This window comes from Corapipo altera, unplaced genomic scaffold (genome assembly GCF_003945725.1).
Source record: "Corapipo altera isolate COAL_440 unplaced genomic scaffold, ASM394572v1 69, whole genome shotgun sequence".
NCBI lineage: Eukaryota > Metazoa > Chordata > Aves > Passeriformes > Pipridae > Corapipo > Corapipo altera.
In genome coordinates this window covers 1,915,465-1,941,332 of record NW_020884908.1, presented here as the reverse complement: position 1 = coordinate 1,941,332, position 25,868 = coordinate 1,915,465, and the positions used below count along the sequence as shown (strand labels likewise).

The following is a 25,868-nucleotide window of genomic DNA, read 5'->3' as shown; positions in this document are numbered from 1 at the left end:
GCCGGGCCGCGGCGGGCGGCCGGCGGCGAGGCGGGCACGGCGGGCGCGGCGGGCGGCGGGCAGGCCATCGTCTGGCGCAACGTGGTGCTCATGGGGCTGCTGCACCTGGGCGCCGTCTACGCGCTCAGCCTGGTGCCGCGGGCGCAGATCCTCACCCTGCTCTGGGGTGAGTGCGGGGGCTGCGCTACAGGTGGGGCGGGGGGCGAGGGGTGGCCCCCGGCGGCAGCGAGCCGCGCCTCGGTGTCCCTGTGTCCGTGCCCTGTTTACCGGAGCGGTCGCTTTTGTTCCCGAGCCCCCCCCCATCCCGGCCGCTCCCGGGATGCCATTGCCAGCGCCGCGCCGGGGCCTCGGTTGCTGTAGAAACAGGAGGCGCTCTCCCTCCGGTTACATTTACCAGGTTTTTTCTCTTAAACCCCCCTCCCCCCATCCCCTGTAAAGCAGCGGATGTTTTGGTTTAAAGGTCTGATGGAGAATATCTTTTCTAGATGGTTGGTTGGGCTGTTTCCCCTTGTTACTTTCTGAACACCCGTGTTTTCCTGCTCCGGTTTGGAGTAGAAAATTACCTCGTCATTTGTTTCTTGATACATCTTCTCATTAGGGGGTGGGGGTTAAAAGTCGAGAAACAGCTTTAAGATGCCGGCACGGAAAAGATGAATCCGACGGTGCTTTCTGAGGTGAGATGGATTGCTGTGCCTGTCTTCTTGCTAGCCGTGAAAAGCCGAGGATTTGGTTTGGGAAAGAGAATATGAAATACAACATGGTTTTTTCCATCCTACAGAGAGGTCCTCTTTTCTCTACAAAAGAATGATGCTGGGGGATGAGCTACATAGAAGCACTGCAGTATTGTGCCAGGTCTGTCAGGGTTTGTGAGACTATATAGATGGTGAATGTCAGCATCATCCTTCACCAGGGAGATCTGTGTATCGACTAATATAAATCTCGGTGGCCAAGAGGATAAAAACTTGAGTGCTGCTTACAGCTGGTGCCATTTTATGGGTAAAGGACCTGTTTTGGGGGAGCTTTTTGAGTGAGTGGAGAACATAACAACCTGGGACTGTTTTATACAAATAGAGGAAAGAAGGGTCTCTGCTGCAGGAACTCACAGCCATGGAATTTGGATTGTTAGGCTGCCATCATTAGTGTTGAGGTGGTGTTCAGAAGCCCCAGCCAAATTCTTTAGAAATCACGTTTATTTCTTCTGTTTGAAGAAGTCCTAAATCTGTTTTTCACTGGTTTGGTTTTTGATATTCAGTCTGTCTTAAACCCCTAGAAATAGCCACCATTGCTGTTTGCAGTTGGGAAACGAACCTTTCTGTCAGCTTCTCTCCTCTGTTTCTGTGTCCCTGGAGGGGACCTGGATTTCACTGGCTGTGTGGTTTGCACAGTCCATGACCTGGCTTGCTCATGACCAGAAGAGGTTTGGTGGGTGGTTTTGTTTTGCACAGTTTCCTTCTGTGAGCCCTACTCCTCTCGCCTCCCTATTCCTGGTTGTGTTCAGGCTGATTTCATAGTTTACCTTGGCCATAGCTTGATGGTCAGGGAGACCAGGAGAGTCTGTGGGAGCTGTGTGGCCAGAATGCACACCCTGTGGTCTGCTTTCAACCCTTTTAGGTCCTGTAGTGTGCAGGCAGGTGGGCTTTCTTTTTCTATTTTGCCTTTCCAAGAAGACAAGTGAAATCATCTCTGATTTCACTTTGCTTAATTACAGAAATGCCTGAGGCTGGAGCCCAAGGACAGAATTGCCTATTCAGGTCTCCATCATGCGAGGTATTTTTTCCTAGTTGAGATTAAACAGATGCTAAATAATAAACAGGTCTTAATGGCTTTGCAACTTAATGCCTTTCTTGCTGAAAGTGAGAGCCTCTCATTTCTTGACATCGTTATTTTTAACAGCCACCCTAAAGCAGACCACAAAGTTTTTACAGGAGTTTGGTGGGTGGTTTTTACAGGGGCTCCACAGCAGGGAGTGAGTGCATTGGCTCCAGCTGTCCTGGACAGCTGGTCACTCCAAGCTGCTTCTGCATCTGGGTGCTGCAAGGTCTGCTCCCCTCAGAGGGGGTGATGAGCAAGGTGAAAGTACAGACTCTCCTGCTGAATATGTCAGACAAAAGTAGCTTTCTGTCAGGCTGGAGACCTGTTTCTGAGGTCCCTCTGAGAGACTCAGGGTGCATGAAAAAGGGTGGCTGTTGCTCTAGTTAGCAAACCTACCTCGCTTCACTATGGAAGGAACCAACCAGTAAAGTTGTGCCGGAAGGAAAAAGTGTCGATCAGATGTTTCCCTTGCCCTCCCCAGTTCTCCACATCTCCTTCCCTGTGTGGATCAGCTGTGAGGCTGCCTTTCTGTGGGTGGTGGCTGCCAGCCAGCCTTCCGAGCAGGGCTGGCACACTGGCAAAGTTGGATGGCAGGTACGAGTGTAGTGTCAGGTAGTGCAGGGATGTGTGTACGCTGAAGGTGCAGATGGAGGAGCTGCAGCCTTCCATGCATCCCTCCGTGGTTTTCTTTCTCTTCCCAAGCTTGCCTCGGACTTGGGAAGCTTCCCAGTGACCCTCTGCAAGCCCTTGCATTGCTCCCTGCTGTGTTCCCCACCACTGCTCCCTCCCGGGTAAGCTGCGGGAACAAGTGTGCGGGGAGTGGCACGCCAGTGCTGGCTGTGACCTCCGTGGTGTCTGGCAGGAAGTGGGCAGCTTCCCATGACTCACCACTGCCTGCTTGGCTTTTCACTTTCTCCTCCCCCAAGACATCCACCTCTCCGTGTGTTCTCCCCTGGGGGTCTGGGTACAAAGCCTCCCTCTGTGCAGGGTTTGCTTTCCTCCTTCTCACCTCCGAAGGCAGTTGATTCACCACCAATTGCAAAGTGGAGCTGAAATGCCACTGTGCCACCTAGAAAACAGCTGTTCAAGCCAAACTGCCTGCTCAGCAGGGCTCATTTCCATTGGTAATTTATTGACATTTGTCCAGCTGTACATAATAGACAATGGAAAAACGCTGCCAAGCGAAGGCTCAGCTGGTTGTTTACTCAGGATTATCTGTGCTCCTCTGTTCCCATTGCCTCCCACGCTAACACCTTGAGGCCCATGTTACAGCTTCCTGCACCCCACATGGAGCTAGGGTTGCAAAGGGATCCCAAACAGCAATCTGAGTGGTGCAGAATTGAGGATTTGAATTGGTGCAGATCTGGGAATTGGGTTATCTTTCAAGGGAAGTACAGATAAACTGGTTAAAACATAGGCTTTCAGGGCCATCCCAGTGCCTCTGTGGAATTTGATTTCAGTCCAAGCTGAACAAAAACAATAAAATTACTCATGTCAAAATTTTCCATGAGCCGGGAGCTGCTTTGACCCAAGAGGCAGCAGACGGTATGTGCAAGGCATCGAGCAGCCCTGGGCTGTGCCCATGGGACAGCCATGTAACCAGCCCAGAGGATTTGGAATGTCCCCTGCTGTGGCAGCCCCATCCGGCTCACTGGGAGCTCTCTTGCCTTGCTCCTTTCCAGCCTGACTTGTGGTTTGGTGCAGAGGTGTGCAGAGAAGACCCTGTTGCCTTCCCCTTTCCTTCCTAATCAAGAACTGGGCAGCTTGCAATCTGCGGTCCCTCCTTCTTCTTGGTGCTTTGCTGTCTTGTCTGTGCTGTTTTGTAGCTGACAGCTGCTGCTTTGGGGAATCTCTGCACTCTGGGAGTTGTTGGGGAAATGTGCCTTGAGTCTTGTCTGTCCCCTGTTCCACCAGTGGGCTTGCTGGGCATGGCCAGCAGGTTTGCCAGGGTTCACTGGCCATTCTCTAAAGCCCAGAGCATGGTGCAGACCAGGCCTCAGGGAACTGGCACATGGATGTTCCCCTTCAGGTCTGTCCTTGTCCACCTGCTTTTGCAGGGCTTGGAGCTCCTGGAGCTTTGTACCAGAGAGGTTTGGAGGGAAGGCATCAATCACCATCCCCTGCAGACTTGCACAGGGAACCAAAGCAGGGTGAGAGCCCCTCGCTGTGAGTGGGGCAGAGACCAGGGAGTGGTGTGATAGGAGGTCTGCTGGCTGGGCCAAGCATACAGGTGCCCAGGGAGTGAACTTATGCCAAAGGTTCCTTGTGGTCAGCTGGGGCTGTGGATGAGCCTGTGGTTTGCTGATGTCCTCTTTTGGGCTGGACATGCTGCACCACCTTCCACAGGCCACTTGGTAGGACACTGTGCATGGCTCATCCCCTAAGTTAGTAATGTGCTATTAAATGATGCTTCTGAACCAGGAACCTCCTTGCTTCAGCCAGGTCCATCCTGTTGCAGTCCCAGTGAGATCATCTTTTTGTTTCAGGAAAGCAAACCAAAAAACTCTGAAATCCATGTACAGATGACAGGACCCAATGCTAACAGCTCCTAGCAGTTTCTTCTGATGGGCTCATGATAACTTCTTAAAGACTCCATTCTGAGGGATCACGTGATGTGTAAGGGTCTCAGATTTTGGTTGGAAAAAGGTGCTTTTTAGTCTTCACGGAGGAAGTGCTTGAAGTAGCCAAATGCATTTTAGGAAATAGAACACTCCCTAAAAAGATTAAGCTGTTTACCTGTTTTAAAAGCTATTTCAGACTGCTGAGCATTACTAGTACTCACAGATTTAAAAACTGGCACGGGCGTGGCCACCCAGAAACCCCGTATCACCTGGATGGGTTTGGCAGAGCTGCCTGCGAGCGGATGTCAGTTCACAGCCGATGTGCCTTGCCCGAGCCTGGGGCTGGGGAGGAGGATGGCCTTGCTCTAACGGTGCTCACATGGGAGGGGAGGCTTGTTGCTGTTGTTTTAGCAGCTTTTGGGAGGTGTTTTAGTGCTCTTGAGAACGGCAGATTGTTCATGCTCAGCCGTGGCAGGCCCTGTGCCATGCTTACCCACAGCTTTCCCCGCGCACGAGCGCTGCCTGTCTGGGAGCACAGACGGAGCAGTGGTGCTGCCCAGCTGCATCCCCAACAAGGCACAAGCTGCTCCCAGGCAAGGGTCTGGATCCTGCTGCCTGGATGCCTTCAGTAAAAGAGATTAAGGCAATTGTGGTCTCAGCCCTTTGGGTTATTGTGGTGCCTGGAGGGCACCGCCGAGATCGTCGCCTCCTTCTCAGGCCTTCTGGTAGGTGGCATGTCTGTGTAATGAGGCACATGTTGCTGTCGTGCTCTGCAGATGTGAGTTTTATTGGTCTTGCTCATTTCGGAAGTCTTGGATATTCTTGAGTGCCACCTGCTGGCTTTCTGGTTATTGGCTGGTTTTAGTCCTCAGCCATTTCGAAGCACAGCGTTAGAAACTCTGCACAGACAGCTGTAAATAAAAAATCCTAGCTCCAAGGAAGTTCCACTTGGTACCTCTGAGACCTCTGTGGATGAAGAATACTGTCTATGTTTCACAGACATGAAATGGTTCATGAAAACATCTCTGTCTCTCCTGCTGCTGCTCTGGCAGGAGCCCCCTCTGCATCCTGGAAACTGGTTATGCTCAGGTGATTTCTGTAGGCAAGGTTTTGGGTCAGGAAACAGATAGCAAATGTGTTCTTCTTGGATACCTGTGTGGAGGTGTCCACAACCACCTTGTTGGGAACGGCTTAGTGAACAGACAGACCTTTCCTCGCCTTGCTCCCAGGAGAGATGTGTCTGTCAGCTCCTGACCATGAGCAGGGAGCAGCTCTGGGAGGTTTCTGTGGAATACAGGAGGCTAGCCTTGTTGTCCACCATGCTTTCAACAGCAGCTGGTCCACTAGATGATGAGTGGAGAAGAGGTGGAGCATCAGAATGGTAATTGCATCTCTGAGGTGCACATCTGCACCAGGGAATAGCCCTGCTTATCTCCAGAGCAGTTTTGGACTGGCTTTTCCTCCTCTGGCCCATTTGAAATCATTGTTGTACAGCTGTCACTCTTAATAGTCAAGTTCTTATAATGTTCCTTCCCTCCTAGCATCAAGAGCTGATCTCCCCTCATCTCTGACAGGAGCAGAGTCTTTTCTCAAACAGTGCTTCTCTCCTTAAAAATGGGATTAGCACTGGAGCTGAGGATGGCTGTAACATGCTGTTCCCTCACCTTTCACACCTGGGAATGGTCTGAGCTCTGTGTCCATGGTACAGCTGGGGAACATGCCCTCCCATGTAGCAATGCACAGACAGAAAAGCATCACAGAATCACTTGGGCTGGAAAAGACCCCTAAGATCACTGAAACCAACCATTAGCCTACACTGCCAAGTCCTCCACTAAACCATGTCCCTAAGTGCCACATCTACACATCTTTTATATACCTCCAGGGATGGTGAGTCCACCTCTTCCCTGGGCAGCCTGTTCATGGAGCAGGAGTGAGTGGGCAAGGTCACACGAGAGTGCTCCTGTGTCTGTTCCAGATCCTGCTGTGAGATGCTCTAGTAGAGGACACTCCTGCCTGTCAGATGTTTTGCCTTCCCCATTGTTCACTCCCCTCTTGTTTTAACTATTGCTGGAAGTGATTCCTTAAGGCCTTGTCTGTGAATTTCACAATGCTCAGCTCTAAGTATGTATTTTTATTCCCCATCATGATTTCATCCGTGGTGCATTGGTGGTGATCTGTTTAGTTTCCCTCTGTCCTGTGTGCTACGTGTCTGGTGGTCACTGTGAGCGTGATAAAGGAATGGGGAAAATAAAATCTGGGTGTGTGCTGATCCCTGGATGCATGTGATGGTCATTTGATCCTGTGGGTTCAAGGTACTCCTGACTAGTTCCTACAGTTGGGCAGTGTGAATGGCTGAGTGAGCAGTGAAGCTGTTCCTCTTTGGACACCAGAGTGTTCACCCATCACAAAGTGCTGCTGGACCTTTGGCTGCACTGACCTGTGCTCCAGGCAAACCTGAAGAACCTCAGGCACTCTTTCCCTTTTACCTGTGCTATGAGGACAGAGATGACAGCTGGATCCAGCAAAGGTAGAAATTCCTGTCTCTTCCTACTAAATTTGGCAGGATTATTGGCATCTGGGCTCTCCCCTGACATCGTGGGCTTGGCAGAGGCATCCCTCTGAAGCAGCCCCATGAAGGAGAGGTTTGTTGGCACCCCCAGAGCTGGCTGTGTCAAACACACAGAAACCCAGGCAAGGGCCACAAAAGCCTTCTTTAGCTATGGCCCACCAGCCCCTGAGCTGGTGCAGGCAGGCTCTGGGGAGTCATCAGAGATTTGTGGTTCTGGCTTTTTATCTTTGGCCACATGTGCATGTGGGGATGGCAGTATACAAGCTCTGAGGAATTTCTATGGATGAGCCAGGATGGACTCTTCTGCAGGTAAAGGAAGTGCATTGGTTGGAGGAAGCCTCAAGGGTCTGGGAGCAGATCAGATGCTTCTTCTCCAGGAGATGCCACTAGGCAGAGCAATGTGACCCATATGGACCTGCTGGTCTGGAATTGCTGCAACTGCTGTCAAGGAGGCAAAAGTGTTGCTCTCTCCCCTGGGAGTGCTGTGCTGGGAAATGTCAGCAGAATTTAGTATGCATCCTCATCTCTGCCTCCATCTTCCCTCCCTGCAATCACAGGAACTAACATGCACTTGTAACTAACACTGATGTTTCAACTGAAGCCAAGCAATTTCTTGTAATCAGATTTTATTTTTACCATGTAGGCTAACAATAAAATGTGCTTCCCCACTGCAGAGCTGAAACATTAACAACTGCTGTGCTAAGTAAAGCAAGGCTGATGTGAAAAACAGGGGAAGACTGTCAGATGCTGGTATCAGGAATCCTGTGTGCCATCCCTCTTGTGCAGGGGCCTCAGCACCAGGGGGATGGGGATTTCTGGAGGGAGACTGAAATGAGGATCTTTCTCAACCCATTTTTGGACACCGGCTTCTCAGTGTTCTGAGCAGCTCAGAATAAAATAACCTGGCTTTGGGAAATGAGAGAGCTCTTCTTGACTGGACTCTTTCTTATGCCTGGCTTTTTGTCTCTGTTCTTTGGCTGACTTTGTATTTTCTATTGTTTCATATCTTCCCCAACCCAATCTCACTGTAGTGCCTTCTGTGCCCATGGGATCCTGTTGTGTCAGTAGAAGGGATTGATGTGTTGGGCTCCTCCTACCCTGCCCTGTGCACCTGGAGTAGTCCACAGGATGTCTCCTATCATGGCCACACAGTTGGATCCCTGAAGGGACTTGTGCCCAGGCCCTTAGGTGGCATTTCAGAAGAAAGGGAGAAGGCGTCTGGAAGGGATTTGTGCTGATCTGTCCAGCAGTTGCTGCAGTCCAGTGCTGGCATAGACGTACAGGCTCACTGTGCCACACTGGACACCAGAGAGCTTGGAGAGAAGTTGGAGGCTGGGGTGAGACAAGGTGTTTCTGAGGCTTATTTCACATTCTTCATAAATGGAGGGGGAGGAGTTCAGATGCAGATGGGCTGCAGTTCATGTAGAGAACAGCAAAAGTGGGTCCTGATGGGAAACACTGGTTCCCTGAACCCAGGCAGCACATGGGGCACAGGGAGAAGAGTCCTGGGCTCCCGCTTGGTGCCTGTTGCTGTCTTTGGGGTTCCTTCAGGCAGGGCCACTGCCAGGGCACTGGGTGTTGGATGGCAGCACAAGTTGGAAATGGCAACATCTTATGAAAATGTCAGAAACTGTGTGTTTTACAGGAGACTGAGGGTATGAAAAGGGGGTTTGCCTTTTAATATTTTTTTCTTTTTGGCCAGACCATGAAGTTATAACTGTTTTCTACAATGCTGGAAGGTGTAGAAAAAAGGACCGTAGGTAGAAAATAGTAGGTTTAGAGAATAGCAGTAAGTGTGGAAAATAGGACTTTTATAGTCAACTGAAGCAATCAATTGTAACAGGGGTCATAGCTTAATGTTTTCGTTCTGAGCTGCAGTTGGTTGGACTTGGCTGCAGTGAGGCAGACGTGCAAGTGTGGCCAGAACTCCTTGCAGGAGCCATAGCAAGGTTGTCCTTGTTTTGCATTGGCTTTGGCTCCTGCCTCTGCAGAGGGATAGACTTGTGTGCTTGAGCTGGCTGAAAAACTGCCTGGCCACTATTCAGCAGGCAGATGAAAGCTGGCCTCCTGGTGCAGTGGTGGTGGTGGGGAAGTGTGTGGGGGAAGTACAAAACATCTTACTGGGTTGGTGGAGGCAGAGACCCACCCAGTGTGTGGGCCCTCTCCCAGTGCTAGAGCTCATTATGGGAGGAGAGCTGGGCTGTTTGTGCTGGAGTAGTCATTTGGGGAGCATGGTGAGCAATCATCTGGTGAGTGGTGCTGGAGAGCTGACAGCATCAGCCTGCCCACCGCACTGGAGACAAAGGTCTCCTCCTCTCCCCTGGCACCATCCTCTAATCTAGGAAGCTGACTTGCCTGCTGCATGTTCAGCTGGATGCCAGGGGCCTGTGCCTTCTAATTTTAATGAGGTTTACTGCTTCCAGCCCAACTCTGAGGCTCAAACTGCCAGGAGAGAAAGTTGGAAGAGGCTAGTTTTGGCAACAGGTTTTTTTTTGAGCTCTGTTTGGTTTTGGAAGGGGGAGGAAAAGGTGTAGCAGCTGATAGCACACAAGGGAAGCAGACACAAAGCATCCAGGCAAGATGCAGTTGTACGGAAGGATGGAAACATCATCCAGAGAGTCTTAAGTCCTGAGAAGTCAAAACCACCAGATCTCTGCTTCAGCAGAGGGAGGGCACTGGGTCAGAGCAGGGTCTGTCCTGTGCAATGAATCCTGTTCAGCAGGGAGCTGGGACAAAGGTGCTGCTGCCTTCCCAGGGAATTGTGCCTGGAGGCCCAGCAGTTCAGGAGGGAATCACTTCCTGCTCGGCCCTGCTCCTTTCCTGTGCCCGTGCCTAAACATCCTGAAAAGTGGAATCTTTGAGTTTGCCGAAGTCACAAGTACAGAGCGTGCTATGCCTTTGTTTCTAACAGCTGAGAAGCTTCTGTTCCCTGTCTCTGTGCTGTGGGTGGTCTTGCCAGTGTGCACAGCATGAGCTGCAGGGTGAAGCCATTCCCCTGTACCTGGTTCTGTACAGGGCAAGCTTTGGCCAGTGACGGGCAGGGGTGCTACATAACTAAACTTCCTTCCTTGAGGCAGAGCTGGCTGCTGCATGCAAGGCTCTGAGGTGCCGTGCTAACGTTAATGCTAATGGCTATTTCTTTACCCTGTCCTTGAAAAAAAAGAGACAAAATTGTCATTAATTCTTTCTTGGCATTTATAGAGCACTTAAAAACCACCAGAGCCCTAGTCGGCGTGCGGATTGAGGACAGCAGTGAGGTCACTGGGAGAGAAGTGAAATCTGCCCATGGTTTTGCGATGACGCAGGATTCAGCTGAGCTGAGACAGGCTACTCATAAGCATCAGAAATTTCAGAGAAACCAAAGCATCTTCCAGCCTTCCCTTTTGATCTAAAAATATCTGTAAACTGTTCGACATCTTAAGGCAATCTTCGGTTGCTGGTGCGTTCAGGGAATCTGTATTTGCTTCCTAGGGGAATTTTAGCATTCGCTGGAATAATTGCTGTCAGCCATGATTTCCATTGCTCTATTGGCTTTATTTGTGTCACATTGACTCCAGTTGTCAATATGAACATTTCTGCTATTCCAACTGGAATAAAGTCTTTTGTATACTCAGCCAAAAGTGCTGGCTCTGGGGAATGTTCCTGAAAATGCATACGCAGGCATGTGCATCCAGGTAGAGACAGCCTGGATTTCATGAGCTGGTGATGGCAGGGCCAAAGGGATGTGACAGATGGCTTCTCCCTGAGCTCCTCCACCACAGTACAGAGAGGCAGGAGCAGGGCCTCATCAGAAATCATCTTCTCTGCAGCTCTAAAACTCCGCTTCCCCTTTGCCTTTGATGTGCTTCCTCTTATCTCTCTCTCTCTCGGTTCAATTTAGAGTCGCTCAGAGAATGTGTAGATCTAATTTTAGATGAACCTGTTTCTGGCCCAAGATTTCACATGTTTGGTCTCTGCAGGAATGCACAGCTCCCCGTGAGAGCTGGCATGACCTGTGCGGTGGGCGGCCCAGGGAATTGGTGCTGCTGCGCCACAGTGCTTTTTAATTCTCATTTGCTTGTTTGAATCCAGCCCAAGGAGCTTTTGATGCCAGCCTTTGATAGTTAGCAGGGCTCAGTGAGCAGTGTGTTGGCTAGCAGAGCAGTTTTTCCTTCCCAGAGACTCCAGGGCCAGAGCAGTAATTCAGCATTTCTTCTTGGCAGCAATTTAGGGACTAAGGTGAAAATTTCTTCCTCCTTAGTATATGTAGTTCCAGGTCAGAAATAAGGCTTTTTTAGTAGAATGCTAATCCTACAAAAAATTGGGATTAAATCCTGTATTACTGCTCCTCAGCATCTCTTTGATCTGCAAAGAGATCTCCAAGGTTTCCCTGGAGCTTAACAGTAGAGATATGTACTGGAGACTTGATATCTAATCTAGATCTAGTAATGCTGACCCTGGCCTTCCCACCAATGCAGTGTGTGACATCAACCAGCACAATTAACTGGAATGTTTAGATTACACTGTTGGTATGATTTGGTGTGTAGGAAGGCTTTCCATTCTGAGGGCAGACATGGCATTTTAAGAAAATATATCCCCAAACTTGGTGTTACCTAATGAAAGCGCAAAAAAGTGTACCAGTCATCGTGAAATTATTGGCTGCATTTCTGTTCTGAGCCCTGATTTTGAATCGAAGGAGACTCTTCCACTGCTCTGTGCACAGTGAAGTGGAGGATCTCCTAGAAGTTCAGAAGTAGGTGCAGCTACTGAAATGGGTGGCAGTGCTGCCCTGAATTTCGGTGGGAATGGAGTTAGGTGCCACTCAGCGCTACTGGAAGTGCTTTCCCTGGTTTGGTCAGGTTAGCTGATGTGCTTCATTAGTCCTAAACCTGCCACTGAACAACAGCAAAAACCCACAAGTGAGGAAAAGAAGACAGATGAGAATATGCAGATGTTATTTAATTTTTAGAAAGCAGAAAACCACCCCCATAAGTTACAGGAGTGTTACAAATTTGTGGCCGTCAGCCAGCTTTATGATGTTTGCTTTGTGCTCAAGCAACTTGCTGTTTGTACTTCTCATGCAGTTTCTTGTAGCCTTATGAAATACCCTGGATTTGATTTGTTCGGTTAGTAAAATTCCCTAACAAGCAATTTTTATCTGACTGAATAAGCACAGGATGGTGGTGTGGAAATGGGCAAACGTTTCGTGTCCATCCCTGTTATTTTTAATCCTCAAATAGTTATTTATACAAATAAGTCAAGTTGTGGTATCCTTTTGTATACAGGGAAGGAAAAAATGGCCTGTGCTGAGATGAAAATTTCTCGGAAGCTTGCTTGAGACTTTGCTGGCTGCTGTGGAGAGAGTATTTCCACCCAACGGTGTCATGTCACAAGACATGCAACAGCCTTTTTTTAAGGTCAGCTGTTTTCAGCTGCCCTCTTGTTGAAGAGGTAACAGGTGTCTACAGGTGAAGCACAACCCTTACGTTTGTTAATTTTTCTTCCACAAGCAAAATATGTACTTTCTTTGCCATTGGTGTGTTTAGGATCCATGTCTCAAGAAATTACTCCCTCCTGTATCCATGGGATCTTGCCTCCTGATCCTTGAACTGCTAGAGACAGTGTGTGTGTGCAAAAATGTACAAGCCTTTGGTGAATATAACTTCAAGCACTCCCACCTGGGGCTGGGAATGTGTCAGATCTTATAGGATAAACAGTGTTGGGAATGTCATCGCCCAGCAGTGAGACCTCCAGCAGAATAATAGGAGTGTTGTGTGTTCTGAAGCTGTCCCCAAAACAGTGGCAGTAGAAGAGTTAAGGTTTTTACACAATAGCAATGGGGAGCTGAAGACACCACTCAAGGAACAGCTCCCTGAGCACGTACAGATATTAAGGCTGTGGGTTGGTTGTGAGGGGGGCTTTGCATCAAAGGGTTGGCAGGAAGCGGCTGTAGACAGAAGCTGTGACACACACCTTGGGAGAAAGGCGACCACAACCAGAAATCAGATGGACTCTGACAGGAAGTTCAAACAGGATGTGTTTTTGTGGCTGGAGTACAGATTTCTTCTACCCTGTATCTCACCACAGCCAGCACACTGGCTGTTCTTCTGGTCCGTGTTTCGTTGTTGGTGCTTCTGGCTTTCTTTGCTTCTGGCTCGTGATCTTTCTGTCTGCCTGAGCCCCCACGGGGTGACAGAGGAGAAGCACTGAGTAGTCTGAAGGGGATCTGGCAGCCCCAGCTGCCGGCTGAGGGTCTCCTACCTGCAGACTTGGGACCATGAGAACAGCAGCTGTGTCAGGGCTAAACTGTCCATGAGAGTGGCCATTCCTAGGAGAGAGTGAGGCTTGTGCATCTATTTCTGAGCTCACTGTGCTGGGCTTTGCACCAGCACAGGAGTAAATGGGGCTCACTTCCTCTGAACAAGACATAGAACCGAGGCCCTGACCCTTGGTGGCTATCTTGACCCAAGATCTGTCACCTTCCTAGTAGGAGCAAGTGTGATAACAATTCTGGGACAGCATCCAGCCTTGATAATTACTTTTCACATACTCTCTGTGCAAAATGCCACATCTTGAAGTCCCCATCCCTTGAAGTGTGCAGGCACTGTTAGTGCAACAGTAACTGGCCTGTGTTGGGTTTTTTTCCCTTTTTAATTTTTTTTTTTAAATTCTTTGGTCTCCTCTGAACAGCAACTCCCCTTACCCCTGTTGGAAGAAAGTACTGGGCTGGGTGAGCCACTGTTCTGATCTCACAAGGCATGTCCTCTGCCTTGTTTGAAGTGGTGAGCAGTTTCCCCCACGTTTTTTCCCCCACTGTTGGTAGTGATGAGACAGAGGTGGTCTGGGAGTTTCTGCCCTGCTTCCTGGCACTGGATGTTGTATGTCCCTGTGCTGGCCAAGGTGGGATTTGTAATCACTTGACTTAAAACCAAGTTGGCGATGGGCTGCATCAGCACCACCAAAACATTTGTTACCTTTTGGAACATGCAAAAAGCTCAAAGGTTCACAAAACTTACCCAGTCCCAAAGTGTGTGGCGGGATCTGTTTTTGGAACAACTTGCACAGGCCCAAACGGTGTCAGGTTCAAAGTAGTCACCTTGCTGTGTTTGAATGCAGTGTTCACATCCCTTATTTCTGCAAGGCACTGTGAGGTGTTAAGCCACATGTGAGAGAGATGCCCTCAGTGGGCCTGGCAAGGGCTGATTCCCTTCCCTGCTCCCGGCCGTGCTCTCCCTCCTCTCGGTGCCAGCCGTGCCCAGGCACGGATTGCCCACACTGGGTGTGAGTTGGTGCCAGGCTCCATGTGTTGCCACCCCGTGGGAACAGCCGTGTGACGTTATTCTGTATATTAAAGATGGTTTATATATTGACAGTAGTGCCATTGTGAATGTGCAATTGATTTTGTTTCACTGCTGCTATTTTCATGTCTGGTGCATTGTCCCTCTGAGATAATTGGGATTTGCTCCATCTAACTGGGTTATGTTTGACATTGGTAATGTGTGGATAGTTGCTCTCCCACAGTGTCTCCTTGTAATCTGTGCTGAAGAATGATGTCCAATCATCTCATCACTTTCAGGAGCCAGCGCTGTGTGTTCAGGTATGCAGGGTGAACTCAGTGCTTGTTGAGCATCTCGTTTTGGTTGACTTGCCTTTTTTATAACCAAATAAAAGTCAAAATCAATTTGGAATACGCTGGATTCACAAACAGTGAATACATATCATGTTTCTAATGTGGTCCAAGGTTTCAGAAACAGGAGAAGTTCTAATTTTGATATTCAGCATACAATAGAGTTGAAATTTTTTGGAGGGGTGAGAGCTGCTCCAATTTAAGCAACCACTTAGAGCAGAAGATGATTTCCTGATACCTGGGAAGTAGATATAGACTGTGGCAATATCTCTCTGTATCTTCATAAGAGACCAGTCCTCCGGACACTGAGCTTTTCAGAAGAGTTTGGCACTGGGCTCAGTAAAGGTTTTCTGGAAATCCAGCCATGGGGGATAATGACTTGTTCTGGAAAACATGGCTCAAATGTTCTTTGCCGTTGATCTTCCATCCCATACATTTTTAAACAGTTTGCCTGGTATGGTTTCCGTTGCTTCTGTCTGACAGTGAGATGACACCTCTGTGCCTGGTGTCCAGAATCACACTGATGTCTTGCTGCCTTATCACATTGCATGCCGAGAATATTTTATGAGCTGTTGGTGATCCTCCTTGTAGGCCTCTGCTTCCCCAGGATTCTCATCCTCGTTGCAGATCCCTGTCTGCAGTTATCATTCCCCAAACTACGTTACTTTTCTTTGTCTATCCAGGCAGATCTTTACTTTGAGCCTTGCTTTCTCTGTTTCTGCATGGATCCTTTTGTGTTTCTTAGCTCTCTCGCTGCTGTTCCAAATTTAGCATCATCCGCAGTTGTAATTAATATGCTGTTTGCCTTTGTTTCAGGTCATTAATAAGGATGTTGAATAAAAATCTTCTGCCTATTGATTCTGGCATGTTCCCATAAATAGCATCTGTGCACAGGCACAGTGTACTTGGAAGCCTAGCAACCCGCCAGCTCCCTGCTTGCATAGTAGTTTAACCTCATATATCTTGTCTCTCTTGCATCCTCTTCCTGTCCCTATGCACTGGTTCTCTCTTTTGTCCTTTTGCACAGGCTGACTTGTTGTTTTCTCTTTCTCCTCTTTCTTGCTGTTCCCTCTCATAAGTGCTTCTCCCACTGCTCCAATTCAGAAGCATTTTGCTTGTGCTGCGCTCTGTCCAGTGAGCTCATGGTTGGAAATGCTTCTGTCACAGCTTGTGCTCCCCTCCAGAGCGGGGAGAGTGTGCTCCCTGTCCAGGGGAGTAATGTGTTGGGATCCCCCTCACCATGGGGTGTTTTCTCCATTAACCTCTGGTTTGTGTATTGCAGAGCTTGCAGGGTGTCAGACACAATGGAAGAAGGAAGTAAAATTCCTGTGTTTGAGACTGACTCTGCCAGGAGGCCTTCAGAAAGAGTAGAGAGAAACAAGGAGGAGCCCACTTAAAGCCTCTATTCCTCTGGATTAAATCATCTTTCTTTGGAAGGATCCTGGTTTAGGAACCAGATCCTAACACCAGATCAGGGACTGGTGTTGGAGTTGTGCAGAGCCCAGAGCTCTTGGCACAGGCTCTGCTATTTCAGGTACTTGCACCCAGGTCTTGGACTTTTCTTGGACCTGCAGCAAGCCCTAAATCCCCCTGCAGAGTTTTGTGTCTTCATTGGGATGAATTGGGTTCAGACAATTGTTCTGAAGCCAGCATATTCAGATCAGTGGGAGAAAAATGGGCTTGACCAAAGCTAAAGTTCTTGTAATTATTGCTTTGAGCAGACAATGATTCAAAGCAAACCATAGCCAGCTGAAATTCTCTAAAACTGTGTGAACTTGGGGCTTTACCACCTCTCCAGGCCAAGCTAGCTATTGCTCTGGGGAGCTGCAGACATGGCACACAGCATTCCCACACCATCCTAGGGGCAAGGGAAGATCATTCAGCTCTTGTTCCAAGGAAATTCTCAAAAGTAACAGTTTTACAGTAGCAGAAGCAGGCCCAAGAAGGCCCTGCAGACCTGTAGATCTCCTTGTCACAGTATTCAGAAGGTGCAGAGGTCTGTGAGGATGACACATGCCTAATAACATGTTAATTCCTTGTGAGTGTGATTTTGCTTTGATAAGTCATCCTGGTTGCAGAGTTGGCTAACTAAAACATGCAGAAGACTAATCTGGCTATTTTAGCAGCTTCCTCTTTGTGCATTAGCTATCCCACTAAATTAAAAAGAAATATAACAGATATTGTTTGGTTTCTGGGTTGTTTATTGGTGCTTTTCTTGTGGGTTTTTTTTTCCCCCTTTTTCTGCAATAAATGTTATTTACTCTTTATTACTTAGGAGGCCTGTTTATTTACAGGTCTAAGAGGGAGTTTTCAGTGTAAGGGGGAATTGCTATTGACTGGGCTGCTTTGCTCCATGTTGTACTCCTTTTCTATTTCATGGAGATGGTCACACCCCACATACACTCCCCACCCCCCAAAAATGAGACAGGTAGGTAAGTAGTGGCTCTCTTGTCATGTAGTTACTGTAGCTGTGCATGATTAATGTAAAATCAAATGGTTGATAGTCTGATTTTTGGTTTGAGATCATGTTTTATTCTGCAAAGGAAGGCTTGAGACCTGTCTTTATATGGCAAATATTTGTCATCTCGGCTATTTATACATTGGGAATTAGTGGTCAAGTAATATTTTTGGGCACCCTGATTGCTGTAAGAATCACAGAAACTTGCTATCACCAAACAACATATTTGTCTGACAGGATTTGTTTCTGGTCACTAAACTCCTGAGTAATTTTTGTTTATTTGTTTCTGGGGATGTTTCAGCCCTCAGGATTTATATTAGGAAAATTCCTGCTCTTATGATTCCTCCTCTGCAAAGCCAAAAAATAGGCATGTTGCGTGGGTATAAAGCCCCAGCGGCTTTTGCTTGATCACTGCAGCAGAGGGTTGGGGCTGGCAGGTCTCTGGAGGGCTGGAGAGGGCTGGAAAGTGCTGTGGCCCAGGGAAGCCCTGGGAAAGCCCCATTTGATCAGGACAGCATGTTCCTGGGAAGCTCTGAGGGTATTTCCTCAGTCTGGCACTCATTCTTGTTGTCATTTCTGCCTCGCTGCTTCCCAGTCTGCACAGGTGAGAGCTGGCTTGTTCCCAGCTGGGGCCTTGGGGAGAGCCCGGAGTGCTGGCTGCCCCCTGGGAAACAGGCATCCCCCTCCTCTGGCTGGGGCACAACAGGGGTTAATCCCTGGCCTGAAGTACAGCCAAGCTCACCTGGTCATGGTCCAGGGCTGGGGACAGGCTGCCTGTGCAGCAACAGCACTCCTTTCCCTCTACCCCAGGGTTTCCTGGGAAGTGTGAATTGGGAATGGTGCTGGGATGGGGAGTGGGCTAGGAGATGCTGTTCAAAGGCATGGACACACAGGGTGGCATGCCGACCCTAGAGCAGCCCCCAGACTCCCAAAATGGTGTTGTGTGTTCTGCTGCAATGCTGGTGGTGTGGAGTGGGCTGAATGAAAGGGTCTCAGAAGCTGAGCCCTGTAAGAGCTGAATCATCAAGCAGCAAAAATCACTTGTATTCAATGCAGCTATTCCATGTGGTCTGTGTATCTACCCTCAGCCTCTTTCTTGCACTGGACAGAGAAGGGAAGCAAAATCAACCTTAATGTTGCATAGATCTCATTCTACCCATTTATCTTTAATTCTGGTTTTAAGCAATCATTCACGATTAAGATGGATGAATGCCTTGAGAAGCACTTGGTCGATTAAATGATCTGTTGCTTTGAAGTGGTTGAAAAGCCCTTTTGTGCTTTAAGGAAGCAAAGAAACGGCTGAATGTGGAAGATTTCAGCCCATGACTAGCATGATGTTAAGCAGTCATAAAGCCCACAGACAATATTTTCTTGTAATGATTCAGGACTCTAACCTTAATATTTTTATGTTAGCTGGGTAATGTCAGTATTCTGTGTGTCACAGATCTGTTCCCACAATTACAGTCACTTGAGTGATTTGGAAAGCCTTATTTAATGATGTTTCTGCACAGCTCAATATCACATACAGAAAATGGAAGGATAGGTTTTCCCTAATTTCATAGGTCCGACTCCTTGCTCTGACAAGCCATGTGCAAGAACTGCAAGACTGCAGTGGAGCCTGGAGTGTTGGAGTGTCAGCATTTTTACTGATGTGAGACTAATCTGTAAATCCAGCAAAATCTGTAAATAATGTGAACAGAGAACGCATTATTTTAGGTAATTTCTGTACCTCCCTTCAGGCAGATAAAAATTTTAATTTTCTGATAGACTTCAGTGCACAACTGCACAAATTAGCTTTTTCTGGGAGTAGCATGAGCACTGCAGCCTGCTGAAAAGGAGAATTGTTTCTTTGATGATGGCATCCAGGGCAGGTTTTAGAGAGGCATCATCTTTACTGGGACCATTCTGACTCCAGCTGTCTGTTGCAAGGAAGGCTTTGGTTTGCTGTACAAATGACAGGGAGATGACAGGAATTTGGGTCATGTACATAAAGTGAAGCAGTTTGGGTAAATCTGTTTTTGATGGATTCGCCACTGGAGTGGATAAGGTCCATGTGCTTCTTCAGTCTGCAGGGGTGACAATCAACATGAAATATGGTTGCTGTTATTTTACCAAATGTCTTTCTATTTTATTTTCTCTCAGATGCTGTAATTTCAAGCACTGTGAGTTGGGAGTTGATAGTGGGACACAGTAGACACCCACCTATATGTACAGATTTTTGTTTTCTTTTTGCAAGAACAGATGTTTTACATTACACAGTGGGAAAAGGTGATCGTGAATTCCTTTCTAGCCACTGCACGTTTAACTGGGTTCCCCTGCTGGACAGACTTCTGTGCAGACACAGGTAGAAAACCCCCTTATGGGGATCATGTTTTCCGTTTTTGTTCTGTTAACTCTGTTTAGGTATTTGAAATAGGCTGTTTTAACCAAAACATTTCTGTGTGTGTAGGGTGGCAGGGAGCCTTGGCTAAACAACACATCGCTGCAGATGGTGCAAACTCATTTGAAGTTGTCCTGTAGTACTCTTGCTGTTTGAATCTACTCTTGGTTTAATTTCACACTTGTAAAATGAGCCTGTCCTCCTTAGGCACAGCATGAGAATTCAACACCTATGGGAGGGAGACATAAGAGCCTGCATATTATGACAGCTGGGTATCTTGAATGCGAGTAGTTGTAAGTGGTCCAGTTTATTTGGGACTTACATAATACTTTCCTCTTAACTGTTCCCATTTTCTCTCTGGTCTCTCTCCAGAAGGAGGAGCAGCTGTTCTTCCAACCCTTTCCCCATAGCCTCTTCTTTTGTTGCAAGTCAGAACAACTCAGGTTACAGATCATCCATCACATGGGAATTCAAAGACACCAGAGGCACAAACAGAGGACACATCAAAGGAGAAGCAGTCAATGCACAGATGTGTGGCTCGAGTAGGCAGGCCTGGGTCCACTGTCTCACTCCTCTGCCCCAGCCAGCCATTCCCCCTGCCTCTGGAAACACGAGGTTGACTGGCTGGAGTATGTGGGAACACGGCCCTTGGTGAAAGGGGAACAAAGGATGTAGCTGTGCTGTGATGGTGATCAGTGGGGGTGTTATTCTAGGCATGAGGGTACACTTGTTTGAGCTGTGAGTCCACCATGGAGCCAATGGGAAGAGTAAGGAGCAGGCCTGCTCTTGTGCTGTCTTGGCCATCTGAAAAAGTGCTCAAGGCAAGTTTAACTTGGCCAATTTTTTAATTAAGGGAAGGAAAAGCGCTTCCTGAAACTGAGGGAGATGGAGAATGCTCCACTTCCTGACGCTTTTTTAATACCGAGTCATGAGGTACTGATGATGAGAGAAAGTTTTATTGTGGAAACTCTGGCACAGTTTGCATCTTTAGGGATGGGGTGTGATGCTCTTAAACTAGCTGACAGATCAGACTCAAGCAAAGACCTGTCTGGAGGAGGCTGGCAGTGTCTTTTGGGGAAAGTTGCTGCTAGTCTTCTGACAGGAGTGGTGAACTTTTACTGCATTGTGCTTGGCAAAGGTACACTGCATAAACATGGCATGGCATGGTGCTTCAGTGCTGGCAAACCCTCTGAACAAGCACTGGCTGAATGGGGAAGGCTGGGAAGTGGAATGATGTGCCCCTGGGTCTGTGAGGCAGAGGTGGGCTGAGAACCTCACCTCCTGTCTGGCCACCCTCGTCTTCTGAGTGACCTTGCAGCTGTAAGCAGGCAGAGGCAAGGATCATCTTTACATCAGAGAAAGCAAAAATAATGTCAGTTGGCCCCTTGGCACACCCTTTGTTTTGTTTTTGTGTCTTCCAGCATATTTCTGCTTCCTGATGACGGCTCTGGGCGTGACGGCTGGTGCACATCGCCTGTGGAGCCATCGTTCCTACAAAGCCAAGCTGCCTTTGAGGATCTTTCTGGCTGCAGCTAACTCCATGGCTTTCCAGGTGGGGTTGTGGTTGCCTGTTCAGATTCTTGGCCTCCAGGCAGTTTTCTCTCCTGTGCAGATAGCCTCTCAGCTTAGAAGCAGCAAAAGAAAGGAAAAAAAATACCGGCAGAAAGACATTTATTTGCTGTAACACATTCTGCTGGCTCAGGGCACGCACAGCCCCTCTCACTACCCACATAACAGTATGGATTAGATAGCCCAGGAGCAATAATTATTTAAGGATCACACTGAACGTGCCCAGATCAGGGGCTCAGCCTCCCAGCAGCCTATCTGTGGCACAGGTCAGGCCCCACACTTCACAGGACAGCATGGAAACTTCTGTAAGGATGAACTTGATGCAAATATGTCTGCATAATCAAATGCCTTTGCTCATCCAGGCGGTTGGAGACTGTGTGCCCAGAAAGGAGAGCAGGCATCCTTTCACAATCTTAATTTATCTCTGGTTTATGCAGCGTTTTTCACCAGTAAAATTCAAATACATTTGCAAAGGAGTGTGTTACTAGCTCTGTACTTACTGATAGGCAATCTTAGACCACAGAAACATTTGTGTAACACCCAGCTGGTTGTAGGAGTTAGCCCCGAACCAGTGTGAATTTGGTTACTCCTCTGGCTGGTAAGGATAGAGATATGAACCTGTAATAACATTAAACTTACTGAGCTTGGCTACCATAACCCCTTGTGGTACCATGTATGTGCTTAAGTTTTCAGCTTTTTCCCTTCAATTGGTTGGTTGACTTTTTGTTCATATACCTTGACAGAGGATGAAAAGAGTCCCTTTATTCAATTCTGTACTGTTCACTTACAGTCTTTGATGTAACTTTTTTTTTGTAAGGTGAAAAGAATTAATTTTGTTAATCCCTCTGGACATTACAAAGAGCACAGTGCTTTTTGGTTGAATGTGGAAGTGCATCCATTTTGACTGTAACCTTTCTTTATTCTGAACCATACTCCAGCTGCTGCTCAGTTCCTTGTAGAGCTTTACAATCCCTTTGCTCAGTGTGTTAAACAACTGTTTTGAGTTTTGAGAACCCCCTGGTACTGTGCTCCTGTTACACAGCTGATCTTACCTTTCATAAGTAATTTAAATTAATGTGTTGAGCTGGTTACAGTGAGCCTGCACACTGGGATTTCATTGCGTTCTGCTCCCCTGTTGCCATGGATTTTGCTCTCAGCCGCGTTGGCCTCATCACAGCTTTTGTCTGAGGACATGGTGTGATTCTGAGGCAGGGAAGTACTTCAAAGTAAATTCAGGCCACCTTTGTGCCCTTCATATCAGAAAGAAAATGAAAGGTCAAATTGCCTGCTCTAAGTTTTAAGCAGTCTGAAGCCTGCTGCTAATTACCGTGACATCCGTTGCCTGGTATAGGCTGTTTTTACCACCACAAGCTGACAGTGAGTGATGAGTTTTCAGGGACATGTCCTTCATGTTGGTTGTGGGAGGAAGAGGTAGCACTGGAGATACCTACAGCGTCCCTGGATGTTAAATATTGAGGAAATATGCAGACTTCTTGAAGGACAGAGGAAAGAAACTTCGCTGTAGACTTTTAGCTTGATGCTGCGTGGGCTGTGACGTGCTGTACTTCCTCTGAAATACCATCAGATGCAGCCATTTTTGCCATGGGGCCTGGTGCATTTTTTTTATGATCAGAGCATGCTGAGCTGTGTTTCTTCTCTCCATCTAGAATGAAGCTCTCACAATTTTGAAAGACTGTGCTTCTTGCTGTCACATGTCTGTTTCAGACATAGGTAATACCCGGCTTATCGATCTCCTCGTCTTTTAAGTTCCAGCATCTCAGCTGGGACGTGCTGGTGACTCCACTGCTCACTGCCTTGTGCTGATGCCATCACTGTGACACAAGCTGTGTTGTTCAGCTGAGGTTGTGCTGGATGCATTTGTGCACAGCAAGAGTGGCCGTATGGAAATCTGTGTCAGCACACTGAGACCGTTTCATAGCCCAGTCTATTGACACCTTTCAATCTGCAGGTTTATTAAGGGAATGCTTAATGAAACCTCATGTCTGCATCACTGTCACGGCATGATACTGTCACTCTCTGCTTTGGAAGGGATTTCACCCCTGTGCATACCTGAAACTTGATCAAAAGCGATGTGTTCCTGAAAAACTGGTTGCTATTTATATGTTTGGAGCATATTTAACACGTGCTGTGCTCCAGCTCTTGGTGTATTTATTGTCAACAATTCTGGCCTCTGGCCTTTCTTTCCTCTTAGCCTTTGTGGGTATTAATTAGATTCATTTCAGTTGTTTCACAGCTTCCTAAGCCTTTCATCTGGGGAATCATGTCTTTTGCCAGCCCTGCAGGTGTTTGCTGTGGTATGAAAAGCCAAGGTAATTTCTCACAGTGTCATTGCTTTTCCTGGTTGTCTGCTGTCCCACAAATAATTTATCAGGTGCTCTTGTGACAAACTGACCAATTTTCTCACTTGAAAAATTATTTCTGGTTAAGAAAGAGGACCTTTTCTAAATGTGCTTCTTGCATGACCCTGTTTTATTCTTAAATTACTTAATCTTGGCATTTTCCAGTCATATGGATATTCCCACTGAAGCCACTTGAAGCAGTGTAGAGGTTTTCATTCTCTTTGATTTCTCCAGGAAGGTAAAGGTCTCCCCTTGATTTCACTGAGGACTTTAGTGGCTTCCTTTGCTTCACTCAGTTTGCTTTGTTTTCTCATGCAAAGGGATAGTTAAGATGCAACATACTGGAATGCTGGCAAGGGGCTGATCTTCACTGCCTCCTCTCAATGGCTTAGATGAGTCAGTGCTGCAGAAAAGTGTTCCCCTCATCCCCAGCCCACTCCCAGCATCACTGTGTTCACGACATGACAACAGAACAGGGCTGAGCAAAACTGAGTGCAGCGGAGCTGAGATCTCTCTGGAGCTTTTGTTCCTCACTTGTCCCTTGTGTGCTCTTGCAGGCAGAGAGCATTTCTGCAAAGCTGCAATTGGACATGGAGGCATCTGAGCTGGATTCTTTAGCTGCTCTTTGCAGTTGTTCCTGGAGTCCCCTCCAGTGCTTTCTCTCAAATGTTGGTAGCTGAGAGAAAGAGCAATGATTTCTGCAATGCCTTCAGCATAGGGGTTTTGTCTCACAAAATATACATACAGACAGCTGCCATCAGCCTCTGCTTGCTGTGTCCTGTGGTATATTCAGTGCCACGATGGCTGGTGCCCTGCACTTACTTCAGAGACACTGCAAATGGTTTGCCCAGTTCTCCTGGGAGCAAAGCTGCTGTGGTTGGTGGTTGCGGGTGCTGTTCTTAAAATTAACCCAAACCTTTCCCTCCTTTGGGTATTACTGCTTGGGTACCTCCCTGAGTGTGCAAAGATGGAAATAGCAGAGGAAAGCACACTCTGCTAAGAACTTTCCAGTTAAAGTTCACACTCTTGTGAGCATTAACTAACATTTCCATGTTCTGGTGCTGATGTTGAGCAATTCAATTCATACATGAGTATGTGGCCTGAGGTTTTGCAAGTGTTGTACGTGCTTACAATGCCCTGCACTAATAGCTTGGCACCAGAGCAAAAGCCACCAGTTTAGGCCAGTGCATTCAGCCAGTGCATCCTGCAGAACAAATTGGGAGGCTGAAATCCCTTCTGCTCAGTAAACTCAGAAAGTCTCTCTTTATAGATCCAAGCGTGAAATTTTACAGCCATAAGGCATTTCAGTGTAGTGTTGTACACTACAGTAGTTGTAGTGATCCACAAGCTTTGCCCCATTTTCAGGGCTGTGTTTGTGCCTGGAGGGTGTCAGTGGTAACCAGCTGCAACCAGCTCAGGAAAAGTATGCCAGAACTGAGAGCTTCTGCACAGTAGTCCCCTGAAAATAAATATGCAAGCTCCCCCATGGCAGGTTCTTAAAATAACAATGTAAACATGTAGGTACCCTGTCCCTTCAGCCCAGCATCCATCCTCAGGCAGCAAACACCCAGGGTGGACTGATGATGGTAACTCAGCAAATACCCAGGGAGGGCACAGCACCAGGGTGGTCTGATGGTGGTAACTCCCAAGAGGCTGCTGGCTTCCAGCCATCTCCAGCCCTGGGACATGTCCAGTCTGTGTCACCAGTTCCTGGAGCAGGTCCCGTTCTGACAGGGAGCAGTGTGATGGGCTGGCTGTCCGCAAAGCCGGGGTCCCTCGGGATGTTTTTAGTCAATAACCTTTCTTGAGCAGCGTCAGAGAGGGGCTTGGTGCTGCCACTGTGTGGGGAAGGAGCTGGAGGTTGCGCTGCCCGGCCTCTGTCCTCTCAGCCCACCGCGCTTTCTGTGCAGAACGACATCTACGAGTGGAGCCGCGACCACCGCGTGCACCACAAGTACTCGGAGACGGACGCGGACCCGCACAACGCCCGCCGCGGCTTCTTCTTCTCCCACATCGGCTGGCTGTTCGTGCGCAAGCACCGGGACGTCATAGAGAAGGGCAGGAAGCTGGATTTCACTGACCTGCTGGATGACCCTGTTGTCAGGTTCCAAAGAAAGTAAGTAAGAGCGAGAGCGCTGGGCCCCGACGTGAGGTGGGGGTGGAGAGATCCTTCCGCCTGCTTGTCCAGTTGTGGCTGATTCCCTATTTTTATCTCTCCCTTTTCTCCCCTGAGGTATCCTCCCTGCCACCTTGATGGCAGGTGTTAGGACTGCCTTCCCTCTGGCCCCCACTGTTGCCATGTGGCTGAAAATTGCTGACTGTCCTTACAGGCCCTGCTGCACAAGCAGCGAGTCCTGTCCTTGTCCCTCTGCTTTTTCAAAAAGCCAGGGCTGGTTATGAAAACAGCTGTGGCAGAAGCTGCTCGGATCTTGGCCTTCTGCTTTGATCATAGGAGCAAATGCTGTAATCACTAACTGCCTTGGTGCAGAAGTGCACATTTTACTCTGCAAAGTGCAGGCCAAGTGTTTCCTCTCCCAAGACTGCCATTCTGCA

At 48.1% G+C, this 25,868-nt stretch overlaps 1 protein-coding gene across 1 annotated transcript in view; it reads left to right on the top strand.

Moving 5' to 3' along the window:
* SCD5 (stearoyl-CoA desaturase 5) overlaps positions 1-25,868 on the top strand; it is a 32,143-nt gene that overhangs the window by 724 nt on the left and 5,551 nt on the right. The window contains exons 2-4 of the mRNA XM_027652720.1: positions 4-166; positions 20,808-20,938; positions 25,226-25,431. Coding sequence (XP_027508521.1) covers positions 4-166; positions 20,808-20,938; positions 25,226-25,431 — 500 coding nt within the window. The remainder of the gene's footprint in view (positions 1-3; positions 167-20,807; positions 20,939-25,225; positions 25,432-25,868) is intronic.